At 39.3% G+C, this 18,886-nt stretch overlaps 1 protein-coding gene across 1 annotated transcript; it reads right to left on the reverse strand.

Annotated features, from left to right (window-relative positions):
- Positions 1-293: 293 nt before the first annotated feature.
- Positions 294-11,163, reverse strand: LOC134487319 (olfactory receptor 5M5-like). Its single transcript, XM_063289053.1, has 2 exons — positions 10,576-11,163; positions 294-1,232 (listed from the first exon to the last, which is right to left on the reverse strand). Exons 1-2 carry the CDS (start codon positions 11,161-11,163, stop codon positions 294-296), a joined length of 1,527 nt encoding a protein of 508 aa, XP_063145123.1.
- Between the last annotated feature and the right edge of the window lie 7,723 nt (positions 11,164-18,886).

Below are 18,886 nucleotides of genomic sequence, written 5' to 3' on the forward strand. Positions count from 1 at the left end.
TCTTGGATAGATGGGTGGACATATAAATTGGATGGATAAATAAATAAATACAATTCTTTAAAGACAGTTTTATCTCACTGTGCCTTCAACTCTAGCTGGTTTTATGGACATCCATCTTAGAAGTGGGTTGATTTATTATTATTGGTTTTTTTTTTAAAAAAAGAAATAATACATTTGATTCATTTCCCTTGTTGCTTTTATAATTTTAACTTGTTGCACTCTGCCCAGTGCAGAGTCTGTTGAGTTGGCAAGGTATAAAAAGCTGCAAAATAAATTCATATATGCATGTCATACTACGAAAACAATTTCTTAACCTTCATTCTTCTCAAGGCTCCTTTAACTTCTTTGTTTCTCAAAACATAGATAAGGGGGTTCAGCATGGGGATCACAACAGCATAAAACACAGAAATTACTTTGTCATAATTCAGATAATGAGAAGAGCTTGGTTGCACATACATGAAGAAGAGGGTTCCATAGAAAATCACAATAGCAATCAGGTGGGAGGCACAGGTAGAGAAAGCTTTGTGCCTTCTGCTAGTAGAATGTTTTCCAAAGATGGCATTCAGAATATAGATATAGGAGATGATGACTGTGAAGAGGGACCCAGTTAAATTGATAGCACTCAAGGCAAAAAGCTGGATTTCTTTTGGCCGAGTGTCAGAGCAGGATAAAGCTAGAAGTGGTGGGTCATTGCAGTAAAAGTGGTTAATTAAATTTGGACCACAGAAGGATAATTGGAATGTTAATGATGTTTGGATCATGGAGTTCACAAATCCATATCCATAGATGCCAACCACCAAGGAAACACAGGATTTCTTGGACATAATTGTGGAATAAAGCAATGGATGGCAAATGGCCACATATCGATCATAAGCCATGACTGATAGCAAGAACAATTCAGTGGTCACCAATGCAACAAACATAAAAAATTGTATAACACATCCAGTCCATGAAATGCTTTTCTTCTCAGCTAAAAAATCTGCCATTGCCTTGGGTGTAACAGAGGTAGAATAGCTGGCATCCAGGAAGGCCAGATGGCTGAGGAAGAAGTACATTGGAGTTTGTAGCTGAGGATCCATCTTGATCAACAGGATCATCCCTAGATTTGCACTCAGTGTGATGATATAAATCACCAAGAATACATTGAAGAGAACAACCTGCAATTCTGGATGATCTGTGAATCCTGAAAAAGTGAATCCAGTCACCTGGGTCTGATTTTGTCCAACCATGTAGTCCTTGTCCTTTTTCTGTGCCAGGGGCTTGAAAAAAGGAAGGAGAAATTGAGATGATTATTACATTCTTGTTCATTCACTTTTGATAACCACTGGATTATTTTAAAACACATATTTAAATATGTTTCACTGAAGTTTCATATTCAAGCTTACTCACTTTATCATTGTTTGTTTTTATCTGTTCAATTGTGTCCAGTTCTCAGAGACTGCCCGAACAAGTCCCTGCAGTTTTCTTGGCAAGGTTTTTCAGAAGTGGTTTGCAATTGCCTCCTTCCTAGGGCTGAGAGGGAGTGACTGGCCCAAGGTCACCCAGCTGGCTTTGTGCCCAAGGCAGAACTAGAACTCATGGTCTCCCGTTTTCTAGTTAGATGCCTTAACCACTATACCAAACTGGCTTTCCACTTTATCATACACTTTCTCTAAATCAAATAAAAGTCCTTTCCCACATTCATACATTTTTCAACTACCTGCTGAAAAGAAAACATTTGCTTGGTACAATCCTGTCCCATGTAGTCCCACTGCCCTTCCCAAACCTTGCTCATTATCATCTCTTGTACCCTTTCTATCAGGATTCTGTTAACACTTTCCCAGGGACATTTAATAAACTAGTCTGTAGTACTTGCATTCACTCTTTCTATCTTTTCCTTTGTATAAAGAACAATAATTCTTCCAATTGTCAGGCATGGATACATGCCTTCACACATGCTAAATAAGTCTCATAGTCAATTGGAAACCATCTACACCCATATTCTAACAATTTTTGAATTATACTATTTACATTTGCAGTTGGTAGAACGACCGGCCTTGAATTGCCAATGAACATATTGAAGTGGTGGATAGCTTCTGCCTTTTAGGATCAGCCATCAGCAGTAAAGGAACAAAAAGTCAAGAAATATGCCACAGACTTGCACTTGGTAGAGCTGCCATGGAGGCCTTGGAAAAAGTATTCAAATGCTGTGATGTCTCTATACCGGAATCATGCAAGCCGTAGTATTCCCTGTGACACTATGGAAGTGAAAGTTGGACTTTGAGCAAGCAAGACAGGAAGAGTATTGACACTTTTGAACTTTGGCATTGGACACCTGAGATTACCATGGACAGTAAAAAACCAACCAACCAACCAGTGGTTCAACAAACAAATTAACCAGGAATTCTCATGTGAGGCATAAATGACCAGGCTCAAATGATCCTACTTCAGACATGTTATGCAAAGACCCAGCTCTCTGGAGAAGGCTCTAATACTGAGAAAGATAGAAGGAAAGAGATGAAGAGGACAATGAGTAGCAAGGGGGATGGACTCAGTTACTCTGGTGATGGGTGCACCATTGGAAGACCTGAAGGACCAGGTTAGGGACAGGTTATCACGAAGAAAATCTATCTATGTGGTTGCTAGGAGTAAAAAATGACTTGATGGTACATAATCAATCAGTCAATCAATCAATCTCATACAAATCTCTAAAGTGTACCTTTCAGCATTCCTTCACTTCAGTTTCATACCAGTTCATTTTATTGCTTAATTCCATTCTGCTGGAGACTCCTGGTCTAGTACTTCCAGAACGATTTTTATTTCCATGACAATTGCTCTGCATGTTTTCTGTATCTTTTAATCTTAGCCATCACATGCTCCCTTTGACTACATCCTTTGCAGCTATATTTTTCTCTATATACTTATTGTACAATATTTTTCTCTCAACAATATTAATTTGCACCAGTCGTTCTCTTATAATGCATTTTTCCTCATCCACAGCAACTTTTACCCCAATATTCCATCAAGTATCCTTTTTCCTACTTCCCACTAGTGTAACTCTACACACTTCTGGGACACCCAGTAACATTCCTTTCACTTTGTCCCCAGCAGCTTCCATTGTCTGTTCTTGCACCCACTTTCCATTCATTCCATTGTGAGACTAATCTAGCTTCTTGTACTTTCCATGTAGAAGCCATACTTTCTCTCCCTGCAATCATTCTACCTGTACTCTAGTTTCTTTTCACTTCTTTTGTCCATTTTTCCCAAGATCCATTTTTGACATTTCCAGATCAGCCTTCTTCCCCTACAGTCAAAACTGCTCATCACCTTTTATCCTTCACTAATTCTCTCAATCTGTCATCATAAGCAATCAGATGAAACATACCTTTGGGTTCATCCCTTTCCCACATGTGCATGTCAATAGATTTACAATTAAACCACATACTGGAAACACAGATTTTCCTAAGCAGATCATCCCTAGTCACTATTATCATTCATTCCTGGGTCTCCAAATGGTCCAGTGACTTTTCCTATACTCTTTCGTCTTGTTTCCGTTCATCCAGTCATGTTCTGTAACAGAATTATTTTTACCCCAGAACTGCATTATTCTTTACCCCACAATGCAATACCCAGAACTCACCTCTGTTTCTTCCCTTATCACCATTTACCAGAGTATAACATGCTACTATCTTCAATGCATTGATTCCCACTTCCATATACAACTGCAACAGCCTAGATGACACCAGTTCATATTTTCTGACATACAGTTAACCCTTTCATTCATAACTAAATGCACACCTGTACTTCCCTGCATGTTTTCATTTACTGTATTCCACAAGATCTGAATACCTTCATTCAGATTTATTATGTCCTTTGTTTTTCTTAGTTTTACAGACACACTACCTACCTATTTTTCTTTCATTTCTTTCATTGGTTTATGTGTTTACCTCTTATTCTTCTTACATTCCAAGTTTCTATCTTCTATATGCCCTGGTCATCATTAGATGGGCCCATAGATATTTATTTCTGCCACCTATTATTGCTTTGTTCAATTAAGGTTTTAATATAATGCTTTTTCAGTGAAGATGGAGACTAGGTTATCAATCTGAGTTGCAGCCAGGTTACATGCAGCATTCCCTGCTAATGATAAGGGCAGCAGAAGTCACATCTGGCACATTTTGGCCAATATACCACAAGTGCAATTAAAGTACAGTTTCACGCAAAGCGTGATGTGGTTATATACAAATCACATTAAAATACAGGTTCTGATTCCCAAAAAAATCTGCCTAAATTACATTGGCTTTTTAAAATTAAACATGTCATTGTGGGCTTACCTACAGGTAGTCCTCGCTTAGTGACTGTCTTGTACAGTGACTGTTTGTAGTTACAATGGTGATGAAGAAGTAAGCTTGTGATCAGTCCTCACATTTATAACCTTTGCAGGTCTGTAAAGCAAAAGAAAGTTGAAGTAAGATCGTAAGCACAGTCACAGTTTCCCTTAGTGACTGTTTCGCTTAATGACTGAATTGCCAGTCCCAGTTGTGGCTGCTAAATGAGGACTACCTGTATATCATAGCATATGAAATTTGCATATTTGGTTTATGCATTTGTATCAATTTTGAAATGTTCAAAGATTCTGGGTGCTTCAGCGGAATGGAGTTCTTCCTGCCTTAAAAGTAATATGGAAGAAGTTCTATGCACATTTATTTAGGCTTAAATAGTTCTCCTGAACTCTGGAGATCACACCTACTTACAAGTAACAAGTGTATGACGACACTTCAGCAAAGGCTTCTCAAGACTAGAAAGGAAACATTTAACTAATACTGGCATCGTAAAGGTTGAGATTTCTATTTGAGTCACCTTTAGTCTCTGTTGTTCAAGACGTGGTTAATATATGCCCATCTGAATTTATGGCAAAATATATTTGCTCTATTAGTAGCACTTAAAGTATGTAGAACTTACATACTTGGAGCTATCCTTGGAGCATATCACTTGCAAAATTTCAACAGATTGGCTTGATAATAAACCTTTCTGCCATTGACGAAGGGCTGATCCACAAAACCAGCTTGCCTGGGGATGAGTGAAGGTTACTGGTGAGGCAGGAACACACAACATCATCTTCTATCCTCACGCTGCCTACCAAGAAGGCAGCATCTGCCCATCTTTCCCTGCTAGGCATCAAAGGTAATGTTTCCTGACTTGTGCTAGCTCAAGTTGCTGTCTGCTTTACTTGCTGCACTTCATTGCAATGTTTACAAGGTAAACATCTCTACTCCAGTGGCTTTGTGGCCAGAACGCCTTCTTACCCCTGACATTGATTGCTGCCCTCCAGGACCAAAATATTTGTACAAGTTCACCAGTGGAACAATGAGCAGGCAGGTTTTGCTTTTCTTCAAAAGTTCTGATAGAAGGGTGAAAGGATGGACCTGTGTTTAGAAAATAAAAAGGTGAAACTGACAAGGTTCTGCTATTTTCTCCTTCCAGTCTAAGTGAAAGAAAAAAAGGTGAATTGTAATATCTCCTTCCTTCCTTCCTTCCTTCCTTCCTTCTCATGGTAAAAAAGGCAAAGAAGAAAGGAGATCCACCAATCAGGGACCATGGTAAATGTGGTCCAGTCAGTACATCAGCCAATTACCATGGCAACAATCAGACAACTTCATTTCCAGCTTCATTTCACATATGGGAGGCAAGCACCTTAAACCCTGGGGATCTTTGGTTGTGCCTGCATTACAATAGTACCTGTACTTTATAATTTCATCCACCATTTTCCTCTCATTAATTTATATTAAATGTAATGTTGTGATTTTATTTTGGATTATACGGATGCACTTTATTTTATTTACAGTATATATTCTTCTCTATTTTTGAAACACCGAAGGACTACTTGCAACTGAAATATATAAAAGAGCCATCATGAAATGTTAACTTTTGCATTCTTTAATATTATTGAAAATTCCTGAATTATTGCTCCTTTTAAAACTTTCTGGTAACTTGATACTACCTCTGTGTATGTTTCTGAAGCACTGGAATAAATTGATTTCATCCTTAACCAGAAACCACATTAATAAATATTTCACCTACTGTATATGAAATATATATTGAGCAAATCAGTGGTAGAAAGCAGCAGTAGGATATTTTTAAAATTGCTCTTGAGTTAAGAGCCTACCTGATTATTCCAATGTGGTCTTGAAGCACATCAGGTTGTAGGATATGTTAAAATGTATACAGAAAGCACCATAATTACATACAGTATTGCAGCTGGCTTAATGATTTTCTCCCTTGATAGTTTCATTTGGTTAAGCATGTTTACCAGCAAGCAGCAGCTGGAGGAAAATTAAACACAGTCACAGACACCGTTTTCCTACTAAGTTGAGTCTGCGGTGAATCTTGTGTCTGAATTATTTCTGAAAGATCTCTGCCTAGTCCAGCAAAACAGCAACTGCCTCTATTTTGGGCTGCACATTTGTGCATAGAATGCAGATAGGGACAGGGATAACTGGTCTCATTAAATGCTACACTGTACAGAAACTCCCTGCACACAGGAAATTGAATAGGGGTTTCATTTTATGAAGATGTAAAATGTATCATGATACATTTTTACCTTGTTTTGACCCTGATGAGCTAGAGCTGTATGTGCAGGACAGGAATTTCTGTGAGGCCAAGATGTTCAGAAGCAAATGGTGTTTTTTTCTCTTTTCATTTATATTATTTGCTGATGTTGACAACTGCCTTTTCTGGGCTCTACTAGTTCAAGGAATGATTCTTTCTGAACAGGAAAGTTTTACCATTGATTCTCTTAGGAACCACAGAAGGGCAGCTGCCCAATTAAAGAAGTAGGGCAGAGAGAGTGCCAGGGGGATGGACAGCGGCTGATAGTTGCATCTGCTGTAGTGGACCAGGCCCAATAGAGCTTCCCCAACTTCTCTTGCTCAGAGCAAATGCTATAGAAGGGTGTGGGAATAACCTTGAAGAAGGTATGCAAGGATCGTTAAGCAAATGACAACTCAGTCCTGGGAAAGAAAAAAGTCTGAGAAAGAAACTCAAAATAGCTCCACCTTGATTTTGTTTGGTATCAAAGGGGGGCAGGAGGATACTTTTTCAGGCTTTCAAGCTTCTGCTGTTCTACTGTACAACAGCAAAGTAGCATCCTGAAATCATTGCTCTGTTTCCTGACCTGGCCTATTTTGAATGGCTGACAGGAGCCTAGATACATGCTGGAAGTCAGTGTCCTAACAGCCAGGAAACACGCTGAGACAAGGAACTGTTCTCTAATGTTTTATTGCTAGTACATAACAGGAATCCTAACAAACTGAAGAAGCGTGGGAAAAACCCAGCCATATAACCCCCAAGGGTTAAGGCGGTCCCGATCTGTGTCTCTTTGAATGGCTGACCAATTCCTCAGTGCTACGCATGCGCTTAACAGTCTGGATGGGAGCCCCCTGCTCGCCATCCTTACTCATGACAGTCAGCATAGATTTGCCAAGAACATATCTTTGCTCTATGGGTAGTCCTCACTTAACAACCACAATCAGGACTGGAATTTCAGTTGCTAAGCAAAGTGGTCATTAAGCGAATCTGACCCATTTTTATGATTTTTTTTGTGGCAGTTGTTAAGCAAATCACTGTGGGCCTTAAGCGAATCACATGGTCGTTAAATAAATCATGTGGTTCTCCATTGATTTTGCTTGCCAGAAGCTGGCCGGGAAGGTAGAAAATGGCAATCGAATGACCATGGGATGCTGTGACGGTCATACATGAGAACTGGTTGCCAAGTGCCCAAACTGTGATCACATGATCACGGGGACACCACAATGGTCATAATTGTGAGGACTGGTTGTAAGTTGGTTTTTTCAGCACCATCGTAAGTCCGAACCATTACTAAACGAATGGTCGTTAATCAAGGACTACCTGTAGTTGCTATGCCTGCTTATTATTCATGAAGTAAAGGAAGACTGTGGTATATACATTAGCTCTTCAAAAAAGAACCTTCTTGGATTCAGTTTGTATCCAGGACTGTCCCCTTTGACACAGGGCCCAATCTAAAGTGAGACTAATCAGCATGGGCAAAACACAAGCAACAGTAACATTTTTGCTTGTCAGCAGAGGATGAAATTTGCAAGAATCATAAACAATCCTAAGGAAATAGAGATTGCTTTGTTTCAGAGAAACTGATGCAGGAGTTCTGGAGTCTATGGGAGTTTAAATCCAAGGTTTTAAATTTCTTTTGAAAACTGCCTGCAATGTTGTTCCTCTATGGCAGAATTAAGTGATATTTGCAGAAGCAGCTGTCCCTACAGTAAGGATACATCTTAGTCTCTTATAAGGGGATGGCCAGTTAAATCTTTTATTGACATTCAAGTAGAATAATAGCATAATCTTTCATCACAAACACAACACAAAAACAGCTTTCATAATAAGCAGGAACAGGATATTCATCAACCTCATACATGCAGCCATGGCAGATAAGAGAAGGGCACCTCCTGTTTTCGGAGAAGGAGCAGTAAGAGATGGAACTATGGAAGACAGCAGTAAATCTCAAAAGCATCCCTCCTGTGTATTCTCCTATAAGCAATATATTCATTAAAAAAATAGCAATGCATTCAAATAACTTGTTTAGAAAGGCTCCACATTCTAAATGTACCTTAAAAATATGGCATAACAGAAATAATTCAGTTGAACGGAAAGAATGAAAAATCGTATCTGGAATATAAATTACATCATCTTGCACATATCCTTTGAGAATCTTACTAAATCTCTGAAAAACATGTGTTTGTGAGAGCAGTGAGACCATATCATAAGGGAATAATGCCTTCTTAATTCTACAGAGCTGCTTCTTCTGTAAGAATAAGACAAAGCATGGAAGAGGTGATAACACAGGCCTACTTACTGCTGAGGGTGGGCAGTTGTGGGTCAACATCAGTAAGATGGTGGGTGGAAAGTTGTAGTCCAGGCCCCCTTTTGTACTTGTGCATGGGACTTCAGGTGTAATGCTCTGTCCACCCTCTTGCCAATTTTAACACCCCCTGAGGATGCTGCTGTGACTTACTAAGTTCAGCCTTCCCTTGATGTACCTTTTGACATTTGTTTGCAGTCTGTATTAAGGACTCATCTCTTTTAAACATTTTTTAAAAATTTAAAAATTACATATTTTAAATGTCATTGTTTACAATGCATAAATCTACGTACCATAACTCCAAGCATGCATGATTAGTTTTCTTTTTGTTGTAATCCCAATGATGATTTGGGTCAAGGTACATTCTCCTGAATTTGATTATTCTTGAATCAGAACTCTTATACAATATTTAGAGAAACCAGCTACTCAGCAGTTACCAAGAACTATGTAAGGTGCCAATTTAGTCTCGAGAGGTTTCATCCCAATTACAAATAAATTAATGTAATTTATTTTTCTTCAGAGTCTCTGGATCTCAATAGTACAGATTAATGGTAAGCTTGCAGTTCTGTTTCAGTTGCTTTACAGTTTCCCTTAATTTCAGAGATGGGGATATTCATAGCTGGTAAGAAGATACAACAGTTAGAAAAGGCCATTGCCACTTAACAGTGACTGAGGGTGGAGGTTCCATGCAGTATCTGATATAACATACAAATCCAAAGCTATTGAAATACAAAGCTATTAATTCACAAGTAGCTATGGGACCAGGCAAAGCCACTGAAATCAACATGGGCCTGTGCCTTCTTGTCAGCATTCAAGTACATGAATTAACCTTGCTTGCTGTAAATTCCAGCTCTATCATGAAACATGTGGATGAAGACCATGGGGACTTCTTTCTTGGTTGTGGCTTAGCAGCTGCAGCAACCACATATTCTCAGCGATGGCTACTCCAGCATTTCATGTTTCTCAGACCAGTAGCAGTACAAAGGTCTACCCATTCATTTTACAAGGGCTACAGATGTTGGGTTTCTTGATGCAGGGCAGTCTTTTAGTGCTCTCAGTGCCTCCTATGTTAGACTGGTTACTTTATGGTGCAACAGCAGTTTCTGAGCTATGGCCCATACCCATACAGCATGGGCTATTGAAGAAATTGTTCACTGCTAATCACAGCATGAAGCAATTGATGCCAGATTGCCTTTGTTATAATGAACGAGTAAATGGCATTTGAAATTGACTGACAGTTTTTCACACCAGGAAGTTCTAGAGCTTGCTTGTGGCTTATTTTTTTCACCAAGATTTGGCCATGTGCTCACTATAAGGATATGTCAAGGCCAAGCATTGTTTATAAGGGGTCTCATTGTAAAAAAACATTTCTTTCCCATCAGCTTTTTCAAGGCTCCCTTCACTTCTTTGTTTCTCAAGCTATAGATAAGGGGGTTCAGCATGGGGATCATGACAGCATAAAAAACTGACACCACCTTGTCGTAACTGAGGGAGTGAGTAGAGCTTGGTTGCAGGTACATGAAGAAGAGGGTGCCATAGAATATGATGACTGCAGTCAGGTGGGAGGCACAGGTGGAGAAAGTTCTGTGTCTGCTCCCAGTAGAGTGTTTTCCAAAGATGGTGCACAGGATGTAGACATAAGAGATGACAATTGTTGAGAGAGAACTACTTAAATTGATACCAGATAAGGCCAAAAGCTGGATTTCTTTAGGTCGAGTGTCAGAGCAGGACAAAGCTAACAGTGGGGGGTCATTGCAATAAAAATGATTGATCACATTTGATTGACAGAAAGATAGCGTAAAAGTTAATGCTGTTTGAACCACTGAGCTCACAAAGCCATAGACATACACACTAGTCACTAATACTGTGCACAACCTCTTCGACATAACAACAGAATAAAGCAGTGGGTTGCAGATGGCTACATACCGGTCATATGCCATGACAGATAGTAAGAATAATTCAGTCATCACCAAACCATCAAACATATAAAACTGAATAGCACACCCAATGAAAGAAATGGTTTTCTTTTTGGGAAAAAAGTCTGCTATTGCTTTAGGGGTAACAGTGGAAGAATAGCTGGCATCCAGGAAGGCCAAATGGCTGAGGAAGAAGTACATTGGAGTATGTAGCTGGGGATCCATCTTGATCAACAGGATCATCCCTAGATTTGCACTCAGTGTGATGATATAAATAATCAAGAACATGGCAAACAGAACTACTTGTAATTTTGGATAATTTGTGAATCCTGAGAAGATAAACTGTGCTACTTGGCTTTGATTTTTCTCATTCATTGACTGTGCTTTTTTAATTAATTAAAAAAAAACCCTGCCAGAGAAAGGTGGAAAAAACAACCCAAAACAAGCTGGAAAAAAGAAGATAAAAATATGATTATTTTTTTTTCATCAAATTATACCTCTCACAGAAACTATCACAAATTCCATAAACTGAAACTGAGCAAGTTCCAAATCCTATAATATATTTTCAGACATTCTAGTTTACACTCAGGATTGTGTGTACTCTATAACTCTGAAATGACTACAGTCACCCAGCATTTTTGTGGTCCACGGTGCATCCTAGAATTACTAGAATTTTAGAGCTAGAATGGATGTTGGTGTATACGTGGAAGAAATTCACCACTGATTTCTCTGAGACTGAAATGTTGTGATTCACCAACACTGCATGCTATCTATTAATGTTTATCATTGTCCAGTCAAAAATGTGTACAAAACTGAGTACAGTATTCTTGAGCAAAGTTCATTGAAAAAGGAAAATGTATTTGAGAAAGTTAAGTACTGTACTCTCACAATTAGAAAGAAAAGGAACTAGGAACGGTGCTGATGTGGTAAACGTATTTTCTGGATCCTCCCTTTGCTCCAGGGTTTCTAAATGTAAAATTACATAAGGCACCATCAATTTGATGGGTATTGTGGCTGCTGTTAGATTACTCAGGCTCTACCCTTTTCCATTACAAGAGTTCCCTGTATATCAAGGTCATCAAACAGATGTTCTGTCTTCAGCTACTATAATTCTGTTAAATAAAATTCATAATTTGGGAAAAGGATAAAAGTAAACACAGTACAACTGTATTGCTTCTTAAGAGTTAGAATAGCAGTGTTTTCATTTTCATCAGTCACTGGCGGATACAAATATCTTAGCAAGACTTACCTGTTTTAAGCAGTGCAAACTCTAGATGACATGATACAGTAGAATGTCAGTCCTATAGTGATCACTGGGCAACCATATACTGCAGCTATATCTCAAGGGTGTGATCTTTTGAATCCTCAAGACTGATGCAACTCGGCAGTTAAACTACACTGGGCATCAGATTATATTTCTCAACTCCCTTGGAATTTCCTATTTGTCCTTGTTGCCTGACAAATGTGTTTCAGAACCTTGGCAGATGCTTCCTTGGTGAAAAAATAACTATTGCAGGCGAAAATTTAAGGAACTGGTACTATGTGTACTTAATTTTTTTCACACTCCCTGCTGTTCCATTGGGATTCCCTCACCAAACCAGTATGCCAACTTTAGATGCCAAAAGCATTAAGCATCCTTTTGTACAGAAATTAAATTATTACAGCTTTCCTATGTGAGACTTTAAATACAGTCATTAGGGTCTATCTTTCTAGTAAAACCAAGGGGCATTTACATATGGTACTGCTTTCAGTCCTTCTAAAACAGATTAAAGTCAACCCTGACTCAAAGGCATCCCCCCCACACAAACCCACCCCCGCCAATTAAACTATTTTGATTTTCAGAAGTCAAAGTATTGAGAATGAGTTGTCAGAGGTTAACTCCAAGGAGGAATAAGCTCTTAACTAAAAACGGGTAAAGACCAGATCACTAAAGCTGATGGTCTGTCAGAAAGAATTGCATCTGATGTATGCCTCTCTTATCCCACAGTGAGTGTTATGGGTGATCAAGCTATTTTGGAGCATGAGGGCTAACCTTCAGGTCATCTATATGAGACCTTAATTTATTATGCACTACTTTTGTCCAGAACCATGAAACTCCATGCCATACCATGCGCTAATCCTGCAGAGTGTTAAGCGGCTGGAGACAACACGGGCACAAACTGGGGAAGGCTGATCTATTATGTGAGAAGAGGGAGAGGAAGAGGTCTTTTTTTTTCTCAGTACACATTTCATCTGATTTTTAAATATGTAATATAAGTTCTCTACAGTTAACTGTTTCTTTTAAAAGCTGCCAGCATATATTACTGTTCTGTAGCTACTTTTGGGGGAAAAAAGAGTCAGAGAAAGATACCAGACAGGATCTAGAATGAGCAGCAGTATATAGTTGGAAAAGAAAGTCAGTGAAGACATGCCTTAGAAAACCCTGAGGTCATCATTCCATTGTAGAAACTGGTTACAGCTGATTCAGTTCATTTCAGGATCACATGATTAATTGGTGGGAAAATAAATATAAACAGCTGGTTGTGACTTTTCTAATAGCCTCTTTCACCTCCTTATTTCTCAAGCTATAGATTAGGGGATTCAACATGGGTATGATTAATGTGTAAATTACAGAAATCACCACGTCAGTATCCAGGCCAGATTTCAGGTTGGGATGGATATACGTAAAGGTCCCAGTTCCATAAAGTAAAGCCACTGATGTTAGGTGAGAAGCACAGGTGGAGAAAGCTTTGCGTTTGCCCTTCATTGAGTTGATCCTCAGGATGGCAGATAAAATGCAGAGATATGAAATAATAATGGCTGAAACAGAGGTCGTTGCAACTATTCCTGATGCAAAGATGGATAGAGATTCTGAAGTGTAGGTGTCAGAGCATGAAAGCTGAAGAAGTTTAGGGATATCACAGAAGAAATGTTTGAGGACGTTACATCTACAGTAGGATAATCTGAATATACACACTGTCTGTAGCACTGAGTTTGCAAAGCCAGCTGCATATGATCCTGCAACCAGGCAATTGCACAGCTGTTGGGTCATGAAAGCAGAATACAAGAGTGGGTTGCAAATAGCCATATATCGGTCAATTGCCATTACAGCCAAAAGAAAGCACTCAGTAGTCACAAAGGCAGTGAACAAGCATAGCTGAACAACACAACCTGCATAAGAGATACTTTTATGAACTACCAAGAAGTTCACCAGCATCTTGGGGGTAATTACTGAGACATAGCAGAGGTCTGTGAATGATAAATGGAGGAGGAAGAAGTACATGGGAGTGTGAAAGTGGGAGTCAATCCTGATCAGCACAATTAGGCCAAGGCTTCCGACCACAGTGAAAAGGTAGATGGCAAGAAACAAAAAGAAGAGAACCATCTGCACATTGGGTTCATCAGTGAATCCTAGTAGGATGAATTCTGTTATCCGTGTGTGATTATTCTGCTGGTCCATCTTTACTGCATCAAGTTTCTAGAGTGAAAAATTAATAATCAAATCAAACAAATACAATTAAATCTTTATTATGTGATGGTTACAGTTTTGTATTCATAGTTTTACTTTGATGGTGCTCTAGTAAAATATATAGGCCAAGAAACACTTGGCCTGTTCTTGCTCTTAAAGGCTCCTTTGCTTTCTTTTATCTGTCCCATTAACATGAACAAACTACATTGTACAGGAGTTGTATTTCATCCAGCAGCATTAAATGCAGCCTGTGGGGAAGGGAGCAAAGAAATTAAGACTGATAGCTTATTTTCAGAAAGTGGGAAAATATTGGAGAAAACTTTTACAAGTTACAGGCAATGTGAACTTTTTGGTTTGGCATGGCATCTAGATCCAAAGATTCCATCCTACATCCATTTAGACCAGTGTTTCTAGCTTCCCTGCTGGCTATACTGCATGTTACATAACCTTTCTGCAGTGAGCTGTTTTGAGAACCTCCAGGGAATGCCAGTTGCACCTGGACTCCAGTGTTTTCCCATCACTGAGAGAGGGAGGTAAGACCTCTCTGGCCTTGATGCCTTGAAAGGGACCCCAGCTCCAGAAATGCAACTGCACATCATTAGCCCGCTACTATCATGGATCAGGCTCAACCATTGCCCCTAGCAAGAAGAGCACTGTCAAAATTTGCAAGTGGTAACAAAATCCTACTGCAATGGGGAGAGGTGGTAAGAAGCCCAGGTACCAGAAAGAAAAGAGGTCTCATGTAGATACTTCCTTTGAATGTGGGGGGAAGGGGGATACCATGGAAACATATCAGTCAGTAGTAGGATCACCTCTTCCCTTTCATAATTTCCAGCAGTCATTTGTCCCTGGGTCTACTTTTGGCACACTGGAGGTGTTACAGGAAATAAAATATTAGAATTTGAACCCAAAGAAAAATGCAGATCTGCAGAGGGTGGTGGAAAGTAAGCAAGCAGACCAGGTCTGGATACCAGCTACCAGAGATAAGAAGTACCATGAAGCAGGTCATGTAATGGTCAATGAAAGGCTGAGGTGAGATGGAAAGGAATGTGTGACAGATGCTTCTGGCAAAAGGATAAATGACCTCCAAATCATGCACACAACTATCATCTATGGAGTATTCCTGTCTTCTCCAGTCCCTGTGCATTCCTTGGCCAGGATGTAACAGGGAAAGTGAGTATCAGTAAGCATGCATGTATGCATGCATGTGTGCATGTGTGATGCTTAAACAATTGTAAATAACAAAACATTTGTAGATTAACAGAGTCTCTCTGTGTGCTGTGTGTTCCTTTGAGCATTTCATCACTGCATAAGATCCTGAACTCTTCTATCTCCACTGGAAGTGTGTCGACAAATCCACTAATAAATCCCTCCCCACACCCAGCACTCCATTGACCAAGACTCTCAGTGAGCAGTTTGAAAGAGGAAAGAATGAATGATCTATAAGTGGAGGAATTTTTAACAGAGGAAGTTCCTTTCTTCACTGTGCCTCTTGGCAAGGCTGCAGTCTTCACTAGTCTCCATTGCCAGGGCACTGAGTAAAATAAGCCCCCACAGGTAAATCAGAGTCCTTGTTCATCCCATTCATGAAACTATCCCCTTTTATTCTGTAGAGTGCAATGTAACTGGCTGGGATTGGACACTGAACTTCCCTTTAAGCATGGCTTAAACCTGATTGGGTTTATACCTAAAGCTAAGCCCAAAGCAAACAAACTACATTATGGTTTAATGCAATATGAGGCCCAATCACTGTCTTTTTAGAATCACCATGCAGGAACAGAAGGAAAAACACAGTCACATTAAATAAGGGAATGCTTTGTTGGAAGAACGTAGGATGAACTATTGTTTCTGGAAACTCAAATAAAACAGGAGATTATTTGGTCTTGTTCTGTGTCCTAACATGGATGAAAAAAAAAGTTTTCCTTAACTACCATCATTTTTAGCTTCCAATGGTTATTTTCTCACCAATACGGCAAATCCTACATCAATTAACATTTAGTCCACACCAATTGATTTGGTTTTATAGCCTTTATGCTGATTAACAGTTGTTTTGCAATTACATTAGGCAGCAGTAAACTAATTTATCCACTTTTTGGCAGTGGTTGTTTTGCAATGTTATATTAGTGTTTTCTGGTTTCAGTCCAGTAACAGTTTTTGCATAGTTTAAAACATTGTGTCTTGGAGGGTGACAACTTACTGCATTATTACTGCTATGAAGGCCACACACGGCAGAGAATAGTGGGTTCGAGCCACCCCTAAGTGGTCATCATGAATGAACGGAGTATTAATGCCTTTCGTGGAAGAGAAGAAAGTTGTATTCTGAAGGTTACAGCCAACTGATTTTCCATTCAGTTAAGCTGACAGTCAAACAGGATGCTTTAAGAGAAGTATATTGTGGCAAGTGGCCCTCCATCTCTGTTTACCCATGAATATCCACCTAAATAACTTTGTGAGTAAAGTTATAAACTAGTCTTTTTGCCAGACGTTAATTACACTTCATAGACTTAAGACACATTTTAAGATCAGCAGTCTAAGTGAAGCTTGTAGCCAGAGTCCCTCCTTGTGTGGGGAGATGGGCAGTGATAAAAATTTGATAAATAAAGAAATAAATATTAGTAGACATGAATATGCTGTGCTATAGAAAGATGGCCATGGTACAACCTCATACGCAAATACATAGATATAAAGCTTGCTGCATTCAGCAGGATGTATATTTAGATGGGTGGATGCAGACTTTTAGTCTTTATCTAAGAAAAATACCACTTCTATCAACATAAATTGCTTAACAAATATAATTGCAAAGAGTTCTGTATATTTCCTGCTTGCACACATCCTACGTTAACCGCTAAATCTGTAACTTTCCCTTCTTTCTGTTTGTAATGGAACACTTATTTCTTAGAAATATTGTTAAACTTACCTAACTATTGCACAAAAAAGGCAGGCACAGGAAATAGTAGACACACAAGGGGCTGCTCTACAGTTTTCTGTGTCCAACAAATAAATTGATACAGCCTCATCGTATGCGATATTTCAAAAGGGCAGGATCCACATATTTTGTTCGTGGAAAATTGGCATATTTTGCCTGTGGAAAATCTCAGATACCCTGAGGGCACAGGCAGACTCTTTCATGGATTATAATAAGTCCCAATGGCAATGTAATGCACCAGACAACACAATTATGTATCACTCCAAACGTTACTGTGAGTGGCCTAGAGATAGTTTACATACAAAATCCAGATGGACAAAGACTTCACAAGAGATTACCTTTTGACTCAGCACATGAGAGGTGGGTTCATACATCCTACTAAAACGTGGTTTGTTTTAACCATGGGTCCTTGATCAAGCAATAGTGGCCTGGTTCACATGTAATACCATGATACAAGCCATGATTTCCAAGCCATGCTGTCTGGATTATTTGCAGGACTACCCATCTCTGTTTCTGCTCATCCCACAAAATCTGGCAGGGTAGCCATGCTTTGGGTCCCCTCTATGAAACAGTGCCATCTTGTGGGACCTCAGAGTCGTGCCTTTTCTGTCACAGCATCTTCCCCACGAAACAGCCCCCTTGACCCCTCCCCCAAGATGTGGATAGCCCTGACCCTGTTAGCTTTTTGCAAAGCCTTGGAAACTTGCTTCTTTCCCTGGGATTGAGCCAGGGTGTTGGATGAACCTATCTGTAATGCAAATGATTGAGATTATGATTGTGGTTTGCCCCCGGTTTCATTGCATTTTTTGTTGTTTTATTTGGCTGGTTCTTTTCTGTTTTCCATTTTTAATTCTATGTAAGTCTCCCAGGGTCAGATCTGTGAATTGAGCAGCTATTTGAATTAATTAAATAACTACTCACTAAACAAACAAAAATATATATTACATGTATAATATGCATATTATAGTGCATGAAATCAGCAGTCACAAAATGTCTGGCCCGTAGGGAATGATCAGTAAATCTGCAATCCTATTTTAATGGGAGTAACCTCTACTGGAGTCAGTGGGATTTATTCCAGGGTAGACATATATACGAAGTAAAGGTCTCACAATAGACCTGGCCTGCCCAGCAAGGTTAGCCTGAGCTGATGTAACAATTATTGTTCTGGAATTTCACTGCTTCCTTTTCCTTTCTTCAACTAGGATAGAGGAGCAAGGAGAAAAGGAGAAAACTGGCATTGCATTTCTCTAGTGAAAAACACAAGGGCATAAACTCAATAAGTGGTGGCCAGTCAACAGTAGCCTAAGCCTTTGGAAATATGTAAAAAGATCACAACCTTCAAGATATAAACTGGGACCAAAAAAGGCTGATTAAAATAGAACATACTGTATAGTGTTAGAAACAACAGAGAGTCATATGTATTAAATGCTGGATTGAGTCTGGGACTAAATAGTAAGTGTAAAGAGAGGGACAAGGGGGAGGCTCAACCAAAATGGAGACAGCCTCACAGTAAATGGCTGTGAAAGATGTCGGGCAAAACTTTGAGGATATCCAGAATGAAAGAACAGGCATGGAATCTGATAATTTAACTTCATACAGAAGCCGGGTGTGCTGGATTTTCCTTTCTCAAATCTTACATTATTTTCTCCATCAGAAAATATAGCCACTCTTTGTGGTTTGAGAAGAGGGGATACAACATGTAAGTGGTTGCAGTTAGGTAAGTT

This window comes from Candoia aspera, chromosome 1 (assembly GCF_035149785.1).
Source record: "Candoia aspera isolate rCanAsp1 chromosome 1, rCanAsp1.hap2, whole genome shotgun sequence".
NCBI classification, from domain to species: Eukaryota; Metazoa; Chordata; class Lepidosauria; order Squamata; family Boidae; genus Candoia; species Candoia aspera.

Excerpts from the sequence above, each read along its gene's own strand:
- LOC134487319 (XM_063289053.1), bottom strand. The coding sequence starts at position 11,163 with ATGAATGAGAAAAATCAAAGCCAAGTAGCACAGTTTATCTTCTCAGGA. Across the intron at positions 1,233-10,575 it reads CTGACACTCGACCTAAAGAA|TACATGGTTGGACAAAATCA; the intron begins ATCCAGCTTTTG and ends AAGGACAAGGAC.